The sequence below is a fragment of the Branchiostoma belcheri genome, unplaced genomic scaffold, assembly GCF_001625305.1.
Source record: "Branchiostoma belcheri isolate BF01 breed outbred unplaced genomic scaffold, Haploidv18h27 scaffold48, whole genome shotgun sequence".
Classification (NCBI taxonomy): Eukaryota; Metazoa; Chordata; class Leptocardii; order Amphioxiformes; family Branchiostomatidae; genus Branchiostoma; species Branchiostoma belcheri.
In genome coordinates, this window is record NW_017804109.1 from 1,259,242 (window position 1) to 1,277,811 (window position 18,570).

At 42.4% G+C, this 18,570-nt stretch overlaps 2 protein-coding genes across 2 annotated transcripts in view; one reads left to right on the forward strand and one right to left on the reverse strand.

Moving 5' to 3' along the window:
- Nucleotides 1–569: 569 nt before the first annotated feature.
- On the reverse strand, nucleotides 570–14,211 carry LOC109479372 (ranBP-type and C3HC4-type zinc finger-containing protein 1-like). Its single transcript, XM_019781330.1, has 15 exons — nucleotides 13,762–14,211; nucleotides 12,943–13,114; nucleotides 12,196–12,261; nucleotides 11,528–11,587; nucleotides 10,989–11,124; nucleotides 10,313–10,406; nucleotides 9,863–10,106; nucleotides 9,112–9,356; nucleotides 8,282–8,458; nucleotides 5,109–5,269; nucleotides 4,363–4,474; nucleotides 3,994–4,097; nucleotides 3,429–3,603; nucleotides 2,947–3,090; nucleotides 570–2,402 (listed from the first exon to the last, which is right to left on the reverse strand). The coding sequence occupies exons 1-15, from the start codon at nucleotides 13,954–13,956 to the stop codon at nucleotides 2,322–2,324; spliced, it is 2,166 nt and encodes a 721-aa protein (XP_019636889.1). The 5' UTR covers nucleotides 13,957–14,211; the 3' UTR covers nucleotides 570–2,321.
- A 486-nt stretch (nucleotides 14,212–14,697) lies between these two features.
- Nucleotides 14,698–18,570, forward strand: part of LOC109479369 (repressor of RNA polymerase III transcription MAF1 homolog) — an 18,128-nt gene continuing 14,255 nt past the window's right edge. Inside the window, exons 1-3 of the mRNA XM_019781325.1 lie at nucleotides 14,698–15,334; nucleotides 16,713–16,976; nucleotides 17,316–17,483. Coding sequence (XP_019636884.1) covers nucleotides 15,252–15,334; nucleotides 16,713–16,976; nucleotides 17,316–17,483 — 515 coding nt within the window. The 5' untranslated portion in view covers nucleotides 14,698–15,251. The remainder of the gene's footprint in view (nucleotides 15,335–16,712; nucleotides 16,977–17,315; nucleotides 17,484–18,570) is intronic.

Below are 18,570 nucleotides of genomic sequence, written 5' to 3' on the forward strand. Positions count from 1 at the left end.
TGTACAGGTGTATCAGTACCTTTATAATTACTATAAACAATTATTATAAATAATCAATTAAGAATATTTACAATAATATGTATATAATTATAAACGCACATTAAACAAAACATTTACCAATCATTTACCAATTATATTTAATATACATTTCAGTAAGGACGTTCTGATAGAACCTAAACAAAAATCTGATAGGCATTTAGCTCTACTTTGATGTTAGGCCATGTTGATTTGATTATATTATGGATGACATCCTCTGGGAACCCCAAAACTGATGCGCGCGTGCGAATAAAAAAAAAGTTTTGCAAAAAAAAAAGTTAGCTTTCATTATGAAATCTACGTGGTCATGAAGGTTGAACAAAGGGCACAGAGTATCGTTTGGCGAATAATCTACTCTTCAAATCCATTTCTTTACATTTTCGTCTTTTTTTGTTTGATTTTGGCATTCTACGACATTGGTATCGTTTTCAAATATTTTTTTGCAACTTACGGTATAAATTTGTTCATTTTGCAACTGTTTTGTATGATTTACAGTATGGTTGAAAACTTTTTTTTTTTTGGAAACGGCCGAAAATTCATGCGCGCGCAGATGTCATCCATATAATCAAATCAACATGGCCTTACATTAAAAAAATGAATTTCTTCACTGTTTCAATATATTGAGAATTTAAGTTGTTAGCTTCAAGAATTTGATGTATGTACAATGTATCAGAAAAAGAAATTCTTTGCACAGATCACATATATTCTATCTTGGATATATAACTTTCGTGTTGATTTTTCACAAGTCAGTAAGGAACAGCAGAACTACATGTACAATCTGTCATTTCTTAAATCTAACATCCAGGCAGTGCACCATCACTTACTTAATTAAGGCCAATAAAAAAATTGTCTCACAGACAAAATAAAGATTTCAACATGTCATCATATGACAAAATCATACTGAATTTACATATTATGTACAGGAGCTAGACTTGTATCAGGAGTTAGCTGGACAAGGCACAGGTCTATCATATAAATGGGCCCCAACAGTCAAATCTATGCGCTACATGTAAGTTACATGTACCATCAGTTTATCAGTTTACTTGAAACAATGTTTTCTATAACTACACCAATTTTATTTACTTATCCTAAACTGCTGCCCGTATGGAACCATAAAGCAAAAAAAAAAAAAAACAATAAAAAAAACATCACACACTTGCCAAGCACTATATCATGTTTATAGGTTTTTTAATTTAAAAAAAAAGGAATATTCTCCTAAGGCCCTCACTTCCTGGAGTCAGATCAACATGATGTTAACAAAGTCGTTAAAAGGAATTTACTATAGTCTCCACAATAACACTGCGGAAACATCACTTTTTAAATTAATATTTTGAACGACATTAAAGACTTCAATTTCACCAGCTTCAACTTGAGGAACTCTTTTAGCAGTTTGGCAATGGCCCGTCTGGTTGCAACTTGCAAGGCTCATCATAACCATCTAAGAGGAAGAGCACACAGGATCTAGGATCACTCTTATACTGTACTTATACAAGTGCATCATCAACATCTTCAGTTGTTTTGACATCATGCTGTTCCAGTATTGTCTCACCTCCCAGTGTCCATATGTTCTGAAGCGTTATCTTTCCCATCCTGGCTTCACCCTCAATCAGAATGCACCTTGGTGCCGTGGACATATTGACAGTCCTGTGACACCTTGGTCGAACAAGTTGTCTGAGGAATTTGATGTCATTCTTTTTCACTCTGGTGTACTGTCTGTGAGCAGCTTCAGAAGGCAGTACAAGCGAGCGTCAAAAGCTTCATAATCCGAATCATTTCAGCAGAAGTAAGATAAAGCCATTGGAGATTTAGCCATCGAAATGCAGCAGATAGCCTTCCAGAGTTAGCCTATTTCAAATTGTGATGGAGAGTACGCCCCAAAACCCCACCAGAGACCTTGTGTCTTTGGCACTGAACATTGAACTTAATTATGTCAATCTGAAAGGACAAAGATAAATGTAATAATATCTTTTTAGAAAGAATGACTCTAAATTTGTACAACATTATAAACAAACAACGAATCATCCAATATAACTACAATATACAGAACAACAGAAATTTTACAATACTAGACATTATAAATGAATGAATGAATGAATGAATGAATGAATGAATGAATGAATGAATGAATGAATGAATGAATGAATGAATGAATGAATGATTTTTTAAAAGTACTCTACAACATAATTTAAGCAACCAATACTGAACGAAAAGCATTTGTTCGTATAAAAGCTGGAGAGAGAGCCCTGGCCTTACGCATCTCTAAACAGTTTCCAGCAGGTGTGTTGTTAGTGACAGTTCCTGCACTCTGGGTGGCACTTCTGTCCCCCCACCCTGCACCGGCAGCCTCCACTGATGTCTCCTGGACCCTGGGGAAAGGCACAAACACCATTATCATCATCATCTGTACTAACTACAGTCCACTCACAGACTGTTCACTTGTATGTGGACAAAACCTAACCAAACAAAATCATTGCAATCTAATTCCTTCTATAATTCCGTCATTCATTTCGAGAAAAATGAGGTAGCAAGTTAATTGGTGATTAAGATTGTTGTTGGTGAGTATTAAAGACTGCTGTCATACATGTACCGTGAGTCATGTAGAGTCATGTAAATGTTCTACCGGAGTAGTTTTAAATCCCCAGTAGGCAGCAGTCTTGTGTCCTTACAATGGTAGAGACACTTTACAGCAGCTGCTGTTTCCTCACTTGTCTCAGGTGAAAACATGACATGAAGCTAGAGGTCCCGTATTTGAGGAGATCCCACCACACTTAATGAAAAGAGAAGGGATCCTTCCTGATGTGAGTTACAGTCTGGTCTTGTACCTTGTACCTAACGGTACTGTACAAAACTGGTGTGTTATGCTTGAAGGCAGTTTACTAGTGTTGCGAAACAAACAAAAGAAAAACCCACCCCTGGCCCCCATCTCCTGGCCTTGGTGACCCAGCAGATTTCTGTCCGGCACATCGAGCAGCGTATCCAATCACAGCCTTCCTTCTTCTGCACGATGATGTCACACTGTGGGCAGTGCATCGCCTCCCCCTGCTGAACCATGTTCTGTATGGCAGGAAAAAGAAAAATGAGAAAAATGAAAATATTTTCTTTACATGTTTGATCTGGACAATACTGTTAAACACAATTTTTCCATGGTACAAAAATGTACTTTTATATTCACGGTTTTCACCGTCATTTCTGTATGGCAAAATCATCATTATCGTGAACGAATAATTCGCAGACTTTCTTTATGGTGCACCTTCTGCCGCCGCGAACATATAGTTCTGCGAACATGCCCATTTTTCTCAGACTGCAAACTTTTGCTACCACGAACATAATGTGTTTTTACAGTATCAACACATTTTTCAATAAGGCATATAAAAAATCAAATCAAACCTCACCTCGAGCATGGCCATGGTCTGCTGCGCGGCCTCGTCGTTGTCTGCCCTCCTGCGCAGGTCGTCCTGGTACTCCCGGCACGTCATGTTGTCGTGGATTGCCTTGCACGTCAGGCAGTTACGCCGACCGCACACCGGGCAGAAGAAGTCGTTACTCAGGTCCTCGTAGAAGCAGAACCTGATTCCCAAAAATGGTTTCATCATTAAAAAAATGAGCTTAGGTTTGCTGGCTCGTTCTGTCGTAACGCCCTCTTTTAGTTAGGGTTAGAGTAACTGGAAATCCCAGGAAGCAAAAGTTTGGACAGGTTGGTAAAGTGTAGGATGTGAGGGTTTTCTTCTACACACCCAATTATTCGTACCTTGCTGACGTTTCGGTGTCTATCAGACACCTTCTTCAGAGCTTCTGACTGGAGTTCTGCTTCTCAACAATATGTTTGAGATTGCGTTATACATACTTGTATAGCGGCAAGAAGCAGAACTCCAGTCAGAAGCTCTGAGGAAGGTGTCAGACATCAAAACGTCAGAGATGTATGTGCAAATAAAAATAAACAAACAAAAACAAACAAACCCTCGGCAGTCGGCCGTCTTGCAGTGGAAGGCGTCGCGCGCCTGCCCCTCAGCTATGGCCAGACCCCTCTCCTGATATCGCTGGTACTCATCAGGACTTAGCAGCTGGGGAAGACCAAACAATCTCAAGTTTCAAGTTTATTCATTTACTGGACATGAACACAAAAACACTAGGACTCATTTGCATTTGACTGTTGTACACAGGAATAGTGTAATTGAGGAAAGAGTTATACAGTCTGTTGATCCGAGCTTTGGGGTGGTCATTTCATCATTTCATCAGTCACTGCCTCCAATGAAAAAGTCCCCCCTTATTCTGTAACGTATGTGTGTTCCCTTGCAATTAGCCATAGCAAATTAAGAGGGAACTTACCGCCCTGATCTCCCTGTCCTGTAGCATGGCGGGGCAGGAGTAATCATCGTCAACAAACGGACACTTCACATCCGCCTCTTCACATGAGACTATGTGCTGACGGAGGCACTCTCTGTGGGACATACAGTAACATATGTTATAACATACGAACACATGCACACACACATGCACACACACACGCGCATGCACAACACACACACTCACACACACACACACATGCACACGCACACACACACACTCCAGCCCTCGCACTAGACTATGAGATGCCAAAATCATACATGTATGTAACACAAGACACAAAGTCACACACACACACACACACACACACTCACAAACGCACACACACATATGCACACATGCACACACACTCACACTACCACACACACACTCACACACACACACTCACACACACACTACCACACACACACACTCACACACACACACACACACACACACACACACACACACACACACACACACACACACACACACACACACACACACACACACACACACACACACACACACACAACCTGCAGAAGGAGTGTAGACAGTCCCTCAGCACCACACCCTCCCCCGGCTCTACATCCATGCGCACATGCACACGCGCGCACACACACACACACACACACACACACACATGCACACACACACACACATTGACACACACACTCACACACACACGTGCACACAAACACACACACACAAACACACACATTCACATACACACACACACACACACACACCTGCAGAAGGAGTGTAGACAGTCCCTCAGCACCACGCCCTCCCCAGGCTCCACATCCATGAAGCAGATCGCACACTCAAACTCCAGCGTGTTCGGCACCAGGAACTGCTGCTCTGCCATCAGCAACTCTTGAAGGTTGGCTTCTCTCCGACGCAGCTCAGCCTGAATATAAACAGGCCCACTTACAATAAAAACGTAAAAACTAAATAAAAAAGTAAAAACTCGAACTTTTGGGGCACCAGGAACTGTTGTTCTGCCAACTCCTGAAGATTGGCTTCTCTTCAATGCAGTTCAGCCTAGAGATTAATATATTGTAATTATGATTTTCTTCATCAATCTTTATCATGGTTACAATGGTAGGGTAACCATGCACCAGGAACTGCTGCTCTGCCATCATCAACTCCTGAAGGTTGGCTTCTCTTCGTCGCAGCTCAGCCTAGAGATAAACAGGAAATACTTACAATAAAAATTCCAGAACCCTAAAACTATGAAAGTCAAATGTGCTGAGCACCAGGAACTGTTGTTCTGCCATCATCAGCTCCTGTAGGTTGGCTTCTCTTCGTCGCAGCTCAGCCTAGAGATAAACAGGAAATACTTACGATAAAAAGCCCAAAAAAAAGGGTAGAACCCTAAAACTATAAAAATCAAACTCCGGCGTGTTCGGAACCAGGAACTGTTGTTCTGCCATCATCAACTCTTGAAGGTTGGCTTCCCTCCGACGCAGCTCAGTCTAATGGTAATAATTTTCTTTATCACGTGTACCATGTAACAAACGTGCATATGACAAAAAAACGTACATTGGCCAAGTGGGTAGAGTGCTCGCCTTGCATTCGTTAGGTCTTGAGTTCGATCCCCGGCCGAGTCATACCAAAGACTTTAAAAAATGCTTTCTCTACTTAGCATTTGAGAAAACGCACACCACTACCAGTGGACTAGCCCCCTGCTGTGAGGTAACCATGCACCAAGAACTCCTGCTCTTGATGGCATGCAGAGTTGGTGCATCTCCTTTCTTGTTTCGTTGTTCCGAGCCTTTGTACTGGTAGTACCAACTTAGAAATGTGTATCATAGGGGATTTCACAAACAACAAATGTTACTTTGAATGTTTTATTGTAATAATCTTGCAGCATAGTATCTTTTTGCAACAGTGCTTCACTAGAATACTGTTTATTACAATAAAAATAGACTGGTCGCATTCTTTCATTAATGAAAGAAAAAACTGAAAATTATGGAAATCCAGACTGACCACAAGTTTAAGAATCTACGTGGAACAGGAGTGAAAGAATGTTAATATATAACATACATGCATTCACCATTTTGGCTAGATATCAGTATGTACTACTTACTATGTAATGTTCCACCAAGTATAAATCATACAGTCATTTCATGGAATGGTGTCATTGCAAATGCTGGCTAATGTTTGCTATTGCGTACAAAATTTGGCTACCTGTTTGGCTCTTCAAGCATGAAGCTGTTGCATTTAGTGCATGGTGGCAATTTTTCGGATGCAGTTTTACTTGACTGTGAAATATGATCACATGTTCTCTACTAAGCTATGAACTTTCATTTTGGTCCACTTTATCATATGCGATTGCTGGTGCGTTATGCCGAAGGGCGGTCATACCAGCTATACAGATACAGATGCAACAAGAGGAACTCGGTACTAGTGGTCTTCCACCGAAACCCTTTTAAGGGATGCCTGTTTTCATGTACAGTCAGTGCCTGAGTGAATTTTCATCAGGTTCTCATCCTGAAGTCTTTGATTGTCTTCCTTCTACAAACTCTAATCTTAATCTGTTCATCAGATGTGAGTTCTATACGAGGCTGCCTGTTTTTGTGTACAGTCACTGCCTGGCAGTGGGTGAATTTTCACCAGATGGTTCTAGTCCTGAATCCTTCGTTCTTCTCCCAACTACAACTCTCATCTTTGCCAGGTTCATTGTAACAGAGTTCTACACTAAGTTGTCCTTTTTTGCGTACTTCGTGAATTTCCGCCAGATGATTCTGAATCCTTCATTCTTGTCCAAACTACAAACTTTCTTCATCTTCATCTGGTTCATCGTAAGCGAGTACTACAGGCACTCGGGGCTGCCCATTGTTGGTGGGGTGTAGCCTGGCAGTCGGGCCATGCTGCCCATTGTTGGTGGGGTGTAGCCTGGCAGTCGGACCCTGCTGCTCTTCCTGCCCCCACTGTAAACTGTCCTCTCCACCCAATGCCTCCTGTATGGGGGGAGATAACAGGTTACTGTGGGGGCAAGGAGCCTCAGGGGCCTGACAACCAGGCTACTTACAACAGGGTACAATTTGGATTTTCAACAAGGCTGTTACAAAACCAGCCACTGACAATGATCCAAGAAAGAATTTATTGTAAGAACAAGACTGTTGTATTTTGTATGACTATCCCAAAAATGCTCTCAGTTTGCAATCATACGATGACTGTACAATGAATGTGGCTAGGCCCTAAATCACTTTAATATCACTTCAAGCAACTTTGCATTTGTGGACAACTATCCCATCCCACCAGAGCAATGATAACTTGCTGCTCGATGTGGCAGCATAGGCACAGAATGTACTGGACCTGCTGGATGTTTGGTCAATGTTGCATCTGACTTTTGTCCGTTGTATATCTTTTCTCACTCAACATATATGAAAACTACATTCTGTAGAAGTGCCATACATATGTATGTTACAATCTGGATATTGCACAAGTGCAGTACGTTCGGATGTGCTGGTCTAAGGTACATGTAAGTCTCTCCCACCCACCCATCACTTATCAAACATCTCCCACCCACCTAAGTATACCCTCAAATTGTAAAATGATACAATGACTGTATGATGTATTTTAGTAGGCCCTAAGTCACTACATTGTACATCATGACTTAGTAAATGTCTTAAGTTTTGTGTTTATCCCACCCACCTGTTGGGCATAGCAGGAACTACCTGTATGTACTAACAGAATATACTGCACCTGCGCGAAACCAGAGTTTCTGCTGGATGTTTGGTCAATGTTGTATCAGAATTTTGTCTGTGTATATCTTTTCCAACATAACATATGAAAGACTGTAAACGATACATTCTGTAGAACTTGAAGTGCTATGCATGTTATGATCTGGATTTTGCACAGACGCAGTACATTCTGCCAACGTGCTGATCTAAGGTAAGTCTCTGCCACCCACCTGTTGGTACATCTCCTCGGCCTGCTGCTCCTTCCGAAGTCGTTCCCTCTCCTCCTGGTCTGGGACGTAGTTCTCCGGGACTCGGTAGTCCTCTGGCCTCGGGGTGCCGCAAATCTCACACCCGGGTCGCGTGGGCTGGTTCACGTACGTACACGCAGGGCAGGACCAACCAACCGCCTGGAATAGGGAGGGACAGCCTGGTTAATATATACTTTCACAATGGTTTTACTTTGCTAGTTCTCCGGGATGCGGTAGTCCTCGGGTCTCGGGGTGCCGCAGAGATCTCGCACCCCGGCCGCGTGGGCTGGTTCACGTACGTACACGCTGGGCAGGACCAACCTACTGCCTGTAGTTGGGGGGAACAGCCTGGTTAATTTATTATCATCTAAACTAAACTAAATGAGTGGACACATCAAACAGCAAACCAGATGGCCAGACTGGCAGAAGATTGTCAGCAGTGGAAAACCTTTGCCATACATGTACATTATGCTGCCCCGTCAGTTGACTAAGCTATGGGAGAGAGTGAAGAGTGAAGTGAAACTAGAAAGGCAACATTTGCATAACGTTTACCTTCACATGGTCTAGCACCACAAACTACTGCTCTATGAGTTCTTGTATGGTACCATATATGGTAACCAGCCTCTCCAACTTGCTACATAATGTAACCCAACACCACAGGGTGTCTGCTGCAGCACCAGTAAAGTGACAGCCATCTGGTCCAGGTCATCGAAATTGATTGAGTGAAATAAATGGGCTCAGTCCGGATATAATTTTTTATATGTACAGTTGTCATGTCAACATTTGTCCAAAAGTCATATAATTTTTCTTACCTGTACAGCAGGAGAAGCCCTAGCTGCAGCCTGCTGCTGATGTTGTAATGAAGCTGCTGCAGCCCCTTGCAGCAGGACATGTTCTTGTTGTTGTTGTTGTTGTTGTTGTGCAGGCCTCTGTGGATCCAACACTGCGTTCACAACCGCCTGTGTGTCTGCCAGGCCCATCCTGGGCGGGGCTGGTGTTGCTGGGGCAACTGTGACCGGGGTAACTGGCGTCCGAGGGGGAATGCTGGCTGGGCCTTCTAGTAGGGCAAAATATTCAACAGTGTAAGATGTATCAGCATCACGTTAAAAAATTCCAATTTCTCTTATACAGTATATACCTCTCAACATATCAATTCTATTGAATTTTCAATCCATTGAATTTCCATGAGATACTGTAGGTATTCTCCCAAAAGTGTTATCTTGCCACAGACTTTCTGCAACCTATGATCCACTGCTCACCAAGTCATGCGTGTCATCTGATCATGAAGTGGTGGACTGTTAATTCCTTGACAAAGTGGACTTGTACAGTCGAAAATTTTGGTAAGTCCAATTTATTTTGTTGGAAATGGCAGTTCAAACTTGTTTCATAATTCCTCTAAAAGTGTTTAGCTCAAAGGTTTACTTGACCTAAGAATGTGTTCTGTATGTATTTACATTAGTTTTTGTTTCTGTACTGTCTATCTATGGGCCAGTGGATGCCTGAAACAAATAAATAATAAGAATAATATAAAAATCACAGGCTAAGAATGTAAACAGGTTTTACCGAGTGGTGGTTGCAGAGCTGCCCCTCCCACGGCCCCCTGGGTAACCTCCCCTCCGACTGCCCCCTCAAGCGGCTCCAGATAATTCCGCTGCACCTGTGCTGACATCGCGGTCAGCAGGTACAGGTACGCCGTGTGTCCTGACCCCTTAATGCCACACCTGGCCAGGGTCCACTCATCCTGACACAGTCTTTTCTGAATCACCCACCGCTGAACAGGGATGGGGAACTTCAACCTTTCCTGGACCTGCAGCGGGAAATGGATGTGAACAAATTGGGCTGATTTCCAAGAGAGCATGGGGACTAAATTTGAAACTTTCACATAATCAAGAAGATCAGACTCTGTATACTGCCAATGTACAATGTACATACAAGTTTATTCTACAGGAATTTTGTTATTGTTTCATTTTGATACCAATAAAACCAGGATCAGGTAGTAGGAAGGACCCTCACCATCCTTTTGAGTGTGTAAATGGTTGTAGAAGGGTGAACGTCCAGCATGTACTGTCCCCCACACATGTCCTTGTCTTCTATGGAAACTCTCAACCTGTAGGACAAAGAAAGAAGGCAATATACATGACTTGTTTATACATTGTAATGGCATTCAATTCAGGTAATTTCTTATAGATCCGCTGCAAAAGAGATATTTATTTTAAGGTTTACATTGAGGTTAGGACATCTGCTGTGCTGTGCACATGTACCTTTGTACATCTAACTGTATTCAAGATTCAAGATTCAAGATGGATTTATTGGTTCTTCGCAGTTAAAAACAACTGAATTGTAAACCAATTTACAAAACATTGGCATATTAAAACTACAGGTATCAAGCATTTGTTTAAAGCTATCTAGTGATGATGCCCCTACTATTACTGTACTGTACTATACTAGTGGCAGAACTAGTGAGTTCCACTTTAGGATAGTTCTTGGCAAAAACAAGTGTTTGAACACCTCAATGCTCGGTTGATAACTCGAGGTGGCATGAGAGATTGAAGCATGTTTTGGGTTTTGCCAAGACTGACCCGATTTCAGGCTCTATTTGCCACCATGATGTGCAAGGGTAAGGGAGGGCAAACAGGTGTATCAACATGTTTACAGGTTGCACATCCAAGTTGTTTTTTTAAAGACTGACCTTATTTTTGGCCCAGTTTTGTTCCTAACAGCGACATCCAGGTTAGGTTTGAGGTTGGCGAGCTGAGAGGCCAGCTCCATGGCGAAGGACTTGTCTCCTACTTCTACTGCCTTCATCAGGGACACAGCAAGGGCCTCTGGGGAGGAAAACACACAAGGACACAGAGGTATGATCGGTTCTGAGAAAAATTACTATTTCGAATGATGCAAGTCACAAAACTAAGTCATGCAGTCCTGATTGAACGTATGGTGGAGAAAATATGCAGTTATGTTTCCATGTGTTTCAAAAAGAGAGATCTAGAAGAAAATGGTGTTCAAAGCTGTAGACATACGCTTTTGGTACTTAGTGCTAGAATGTAATGTTTCAGTATTCAATGTGTACTATGTTTAATATTCTCTACACCACATATGGTCACGTGCATTTACGATATCCTATCTAGGTAAGATGTGTAATTCAAAAATATTGCTACCATATCAGGTCATCCATAAGATCACAACTGTCTATTTATTTATTGAGACTGTCTGAGACAGAAAACTCACCTGCATCATCTACCTCAGGTGATCTGCCAGGTGTGGGCAGGGTTAAGGACTTTCCCTTTTCTGTTTCAACACAAACGGAAGAATATGTTGAATATATAGCTTGCAAGTATGATGATGATGATGTTTTTGAGCCCAGTCACTAATTAGATACCTACAGCTCCACCTGTGAGCAGTGACATAAATGCCTAACCTTGTCTTTTGTACAGGAATAATATGAGGATTAATGACAGAGACCAAACTCATCATTTATTTATTCAACACTATAATGAAATGTGGTTCGGAGTAACCAAGTTAATCAACACTACCCATAGCCTTTCTAAAAACTATAGATTCTGAAAAAATTAACCTACTATTTCATATTCTATCTGCTTCCTATAGTGATATCAAGTAGTTAGGTAGCAATATACATAGCAGGGCAACTTTCCACACCTGATATTGGAGTATTACATGTAACTTTAGCTCTAGCTTCTCTGTTGATGTTGATGTTGGAATTGGCAATTTAGAACACAAATGGCAATAAACTGTATGTAGAATGCAGAAACTTTAACTTCATATAACACATGTACAATATCTTCTTTGCATCACATGCATTCTAAGTAGAGAAGTTGAATTCTTAAAATTAGTGGGGCAAACAGTAGAACGCTTTAATGTAACACCTATCCACCCACCTGCCCAGGCCTGTTTGGTGTTTATTCTGTCCTTCTGTTGTGAAGCTGCTGCTGCACTGCCTCCTCCTGTAACATTTAATGCTCCCATTTATGTTTGGTCTGGCACAGTTATAATAGAAAAACCTATCTTCTACAGCTGTATATGCAGCACTGGCGTAGATGCCATCATACAACACACAGTGAAACGTAATATAGCCAAGGGCACAATAGAAGGTCAAAGTTCAGCTTTACACCTTAAGAGCAATGACAAAGGCCACGGGTGCAAAGTTCCCCTCCAGCTTAGGAAAGTCAAGAGACAATAAAGTTACACTAGTTGGGACAAGTTGACGTAGAAAATTAAGGGGGATAAGAGATCTTGCATTCTATTTGACACATGCGCTTAACACGTCAACACACTCAGGAAATGACAGTGTTGTGGCTTTTCCGGGGAGTCTGGGACTACTCCATTAACAAAACTTACGGAAGAAAAAGTTGGGAAACAGAAACCTTATACTAGTAATTACACTAGACCCTTTTTTGCCCAAATGGTACTGAAACTTAAATGTTAGCAAGGGTGAGTAACACCAATTTCTGTAGTTGTTTCTATGAGTAGTAGTAATTTTTATTATTGTCTATAGGTCTTCAAAACGAACCGCCCTTTGGTGTAACACACCAGCTTCTGTATCTGTATACATTTTGTAGCCAGTATAACCACCCTTCGGTGTAACAAACCACCTGTTCTGACTGTATAATGTACACACTTCCTACCTGCTCTCCTGATTTCGTGCAGTAAGTTAGAGATAACAGTGTGCATGATGCTGGAGTCTTTAGTGGACAGAAACTTTGCAGTATACATGGTTCCATCGTGGAAGGTGAGCTCGATAAGTGTGGGATCCTTCTTGTTGTAAGACAGGCCTTGTAAAGGCAGGCTAAATATCATCTGTACCAGGGAAAGATGGGAAGAAGAGGAAAAAAATTATGTTCAAAATCAGATTGTAACTAAAAGTTACAAAGTTTACAAAGCAAATGCAAATTCTGTTTACCTTACATGGTCTAGCCCAGCAAACTACTACTGCTCTGTTTAAATTACATTCATATATATGTATACGGTGACCTGAGCCTACTCTATCCAACTCTGTCCTGCCACTTGCTACATACTAAGTAATGTAACCCAACGTACACCACTGGGTCTGCTGCAGCACCAGTTATCATGATGACAGAGAAAAACTTATACATTTAACTTTATACATTTGCAACTTGAGGAAGTAATCACAAGAAAATAGTGATTGTAGTAATTGCAATTTGCTTTAAAACTCTCTTTGCTTAAAAGTTTAGAGACTTACGTCCATATATATAGGTATCCATTACTAACGAAAGTGAAAGCAACATAACTTCAATGCTCACCATGGCTTCTTACACTACAACAATCTCTTGGCAAACTTGAATTTTTTTGTGTTTTATCGTAAATCTTACATTGCCCATCTAGCCGAATCGCTCAAGTGATACCACCAAATGTTATACACACAGTGATGCTACAGCTACTGTAAGAGATGGCAAAAAAAAACAAAAAAACACCTGTGTGCTTACCTGTCCCCGTCCCCCTGATTTGTCCTCGCGTATAACCAGGTTAAACTGTCCACCCTGATCACGATAGATGCACAACTGACTCGTCGCGGCCTGGTCCTTGCCCGCACCGACAACATTCGTCCACTGCGAATCCGGCGAAGCATCTTTCTGGTACACCTGAGCACTAGCGTATGCCAGTAAAGTTCCCTGTGACATGGTTGGTTCTTCACAACTCAGGTGACTTGACTTGGGGAGGGGGGTCCAGTCCCACAAACAGAATGTCTCTTTGCAAAATGATACTCTTCTGTACTTTAAGTTCCAGTACACCACCACCAGGAATAGACTGTCCTTCCTGATCCTGTGCTGATCATGGTTTCCATTTCCTCATATGTGGACAGCTTAAGTGGAATCTGGGACTTCTTCTGCAAAACCTGGGACTTTCCAATAACGTCATAGCAGCCCGTTTTGTATGATGGGGATTCCCCTTTTAGCTAGTTCTTTCTGGCAGGTGCTGGTTTTCCCCTACAACTACAAGAAACAATGTTAAAGGTCAACTGCTAAAGGTTACAAACGGTTAAGCCAAATATTCTTTACATATTCCTCTTTTCATCTGAAATATGAGGGAAAGGATTACTTTCTGTGCAAAATCAACAGAGCGGCGTGGTTCACAGTGCATTTTATAGTCATAGGTCAGAGTTTGCATGGCATAGCCCCGCCTAGATGACATCATTAACTCGTGACGCAAGGGAAAACGTAGGCGTACACCATATTTTCTTATTCTCAAGGCTTCCAACAACACTCTCACTGATTTTTACGTGCGTCACGCCCCCATAACTTTCAAAAATCGCTCCAAAACTTCCCACCTGTAAAGAGAAAAGCACACCGGTCACTTTTTTAAAGCGTCGTCTGTTTATTTCCCACAATCCTCTCGGTGCACATGCGCAAAGCACCATGGGTACTGCCTAATCTACTGCGTTTGTTCACAAAGAAGGGCGCAATTTTTTTCTGCTCCGAGTTTTTCGTCCATTTTCGCAATTTTTGGCGGACCAGGGGCAGCATTTCCCACCCGGCAGTTTCCCAAGGACCTTGTTCGGCCATTCCGACTGTCTGGATCCGTCTGGACGGTCAATAGGTGCAATTTTGGCGAGGTTTTTTGGAGCGGGCGTTATGTTCATGGCGGCTGATCTGCAAGCTTCTGACAGCTCACAGGACGTTTGTTCGATGTTTTCGTCGTCCGTTTGCAGAATAGCCACGCGAATAAGCCTCAAGGAGACGCGACATAAAGGACAGAGAGCCCTGCCGAGCAGTTTTAGCGGGAAGAACTTCAGCAGTTGCGAGCCGTGTTCGAGTAACCGCTCGTTTTAAGCTCAGAAAACAGGAAACTCAAGTTTTTGACTGTCTGAAGAAGGAAAAGGCGGTCCGGACAACTACTCAAGACAGTACTACTGCTCCTTAAAGTAACTCTTATTATTTTTGTGGTATTTGCTGAACGAATCGGACGTCAAGACGCCATGAAGCTTCTGGAGAACTCTTTCTTTGAGGCCCTGAACTCGGCTTTGTGTGTGGAGATGGGCGATAGCAGGATCTATGGAAGGTAGATAAAAATTTTGACAGAAGCGATTTTTGCTTTGTTCGTTTCTATGTGGGGAGGGGGGCTTGGAAACGTTTTCCCCCCCAAAAAATGCACATCAAAAACCACCTTTCTTGTGAAAATGTGTTTTATATGCAAAGAATATATTGTTTTCCGTTGGATCGGTGGCAAAAACTATGAATATGAGCAAAGATAGCCCTGCTTTGTTTGTATACCAGTCAACGTCCTTGACTTGACCAGTAACCGCCCATGTTTTTGTCACAAGTTGTCTAACCAGTTTGCAAAGGGTAACTCGTACTCGTACAGTATGAACCCCAAATTAATTATAGGAGTCTGGTATGTGTAGTTGTTGGTGTAAAGTCTAGTTCTACGTGTTTCCTGACGCTGTGTGTTGCCTTGTGACGTGCGTTTACTTGGAGATCGGATGACAGAACGTTATTTATAGCACAGCAACACAGGCTATATATTTTCTCCACCACTAGTTAATGTCAGCGAACTTTAGTTGTAAATGTTGGTTGAAGATGTGGATTTGTGATCACATTGTGAAGAGAGTCGTTGAACAGTGGGGTCGTGTGGCATAACGGCAGATTTCGGCTCAAACCAAGGGGTCCCGGGTTTGAATCCAGCCATGTCACCAACCTTGTGCCCTTGGGAAAGGCACTTTACATGACTTTCCTCACTTCGCTCTGGTGAAAATGAGTATGACGGTCAGGATGATCATTATCATGATCGTGGGCATTAAACGTAGAACAAAGAAAGAAAGAACAGACTAGACAGGGAAGGAACAAGGCTTACACACTGTGATGTCATTGTTCCCATGTAAATCCCTAACAAAAGAGGAGGCTCGGGTTTCCATTTGCATCAACTGCCTGCATACCTGGTCAGGTGGACAGATGGGAACACTCGGGTTATCCATATTTAATCAGGAATGATGTAAATTTTCCACAGATATTGATGTTTCAGAGACGGGACCATGATAACCAGTAATTTGTAAAGAAGGTAGACTAGTACTGACTAGACTATAACAATGTCAGACTCAGACGCCAGGTTTTTGCTCCAGTTATGCTGTAGAATGTTGTCTCCATGAGAGGATTAAGTACACGGTTAGACACACACACAGTAAAGCCTGTCCAGTGTACTGATACAGACTACCGTAGTTCTGATCAAGAATCATGCTAGTAAAAATGATGCTACACTGGTTACACCTAGATCACAGGGTTTGCGCTAACACTAACAGGTTTTAATCCCTGTACGAGTGTAGCTCTAGCACTACTGGTATTAAAAAAGTTGCAGTACATTTCTGAAGGAGTACCCGAAAGTGTACAAGTCTTGCATGGCCTTTCCTGACATAGTTCTGTTCCCTTTCCTTTCATCATCCCAGACTGGAGAGCTACTCCTGCAAGATGGCAGGTAACGACAAGCGTCTGTTCAAGATGTTGAGCCAGGAGGGAGGAGGTGGGCCCAACGAGCTTCAGGCCCTCTCCCCGCCGCAGACCATGTCGGTCAGCCCGAGTCGCGCCGCGTCGTACAGCAGAAGCACCAGCGACGAGGGGGAGGGCCCGCTCTGCGACACCTGCAGCAGGAAAACCATCTTCTACCTGATCGGGACGCTCAACACGTCATTTGCACCTGACTACGATTTCAGGTGAGGGAAGGAATGTAGTAGAATCATTCATTATTCTCAAGGCTGAACATGCAGGGAACATGCAGGGAAACATATTAGGCACATAACAGTAGAATACAATACAGCAGGAAAACCATCTTCTACCTGATCGGGACCCTCAACACCTCATTCACACCTGACTACGATTTCAGGTGAATAAGTAGATTGATTGACTAAGAAAGAAATGTATTACACCATAGATCAGAATTGAATTATGTAGTTTAATGTTTTCTAGCACACACATATCATCTGCCAATCTATAGATAGATACAGTATTACAAAAAACACTTTAACAGTAATGTTGTCGTTCTGTCCCCACAGTGATGCTAAGAGTCATGAGTTCAGCCGTGAGCCCAGCCTGCAGTGGGTGACGACCACCATCGACACGCAGCTGTCCATGGGGCTGGGGGAGAAGTACACAGTCCTGCGCCCTCAGCTCTGGGCTACCATCGACAAGGAGATCACACTCGCAGACTGTGACATTTACAGGTAGGTACAACAACTATAATATGATATAAGAAACAGGAGTCTCCCCAGAAATTTTTAGGGGAGAGGTGCTCCCTAATCGGTTGATGTAGCGAAAAAAGAAAATCCGCAAATTTTCATGAAAATACTAAGAAAAAACCCTAAATTTGAACATTTTGGGAGAGAAGCTAGAATTTTGGGGAGAGGGGGAGCACCCTTGCTTCATTGCTTGGGGAGAGCCCTGGTATAAGAAAATATATTAAACTTTAGTTGGGGAGGGAATTGGGAAGGAAAGGCTAGGGGCTGGGGGAGAAGTACACAGTCCTGCGCCCGCAGCTCTGGGCTACCATCGACAAGGAGATCACACTCGCAGACTGTGACATATACAGGTAGGTACAACAACTATAATATGATATAAGAAACAGGAGTCTCCCCAGAAATTTTTAGGGGAGAGGTGCTCCCTAATCGGTTGATGTAGCGAAAAAAGAAAATCCGCAAATTTTCATGAAAATACTAAGAAAAAACCCTAAATTTGAACATTTTGGGAGAGAAGCTAGAATTTTGGGGAGAGGGGGAGCACCCTTGCTTCATTGCTTGGGGAGAGCCCTGGTATAAGAAAATATATTAAACTTTAGTTGGGGAGGGAATTGGGAAGGAAAGGCTAGGGGCTGGGGGAGAAGTACACAGTCCTGCGCCCGCAGCTCTGGGCTACCATCGACAAGGAGATCACACTCGCAGACTGTGACATATACAGGTAAACTCAAGAATTTCAAGGGGTCAAGATTGGTAGATTAAAAGATGTATGAGGCATATGGCACCACATGGTCTCTTTTAGGATTTCACTTACACAGATTGTGACATCAGGTAGTTTTTTTTACATATACAGGTAGACATAAAAACTAAGAAGTGTCAAATTTGCTAGATTAGGAAAGGTTTAACAACTTACTCTCTTTTGTTTTTGCTAACTCCCCAATGAGTCATAGTCTGTTATGTAGTATTTTACTTACTGAGACTGTGATATTTCAGGGGTCTCCCCAGGAATTTTTAGGGGAGTGGTGCTGGAAATTTTTTGGAGGGCACGTAGTGCCCGACGCCGTGCGAAGCGCGGCTG

Excerpts from the sequence above, each read along its gene's own strand:
- LOC109479372 (XM_019781330.1), bottom strand. The coding sequence starts at position 13,956 with ATGTCACAGGGAACTTTACTGGCATACGCTAGTGCTCAGGTGTACCAG. Across the intron at positions 13,115-13,761 it reads AATCAGGGGGACGGGGACAG|ATGATATTTAGCCTGCCTTT; the intron begins GTAAGCACACAG and ends TCCCTGGTACAG. Across the intron at positions 11,125-11,527 it reads ACCTGAGGTAGATGATGCAG|AGGCCCTTGCTGTGTCCCTG; the intron begins GTGAGTTTTCTG and ends TTTCCTCCCCAG.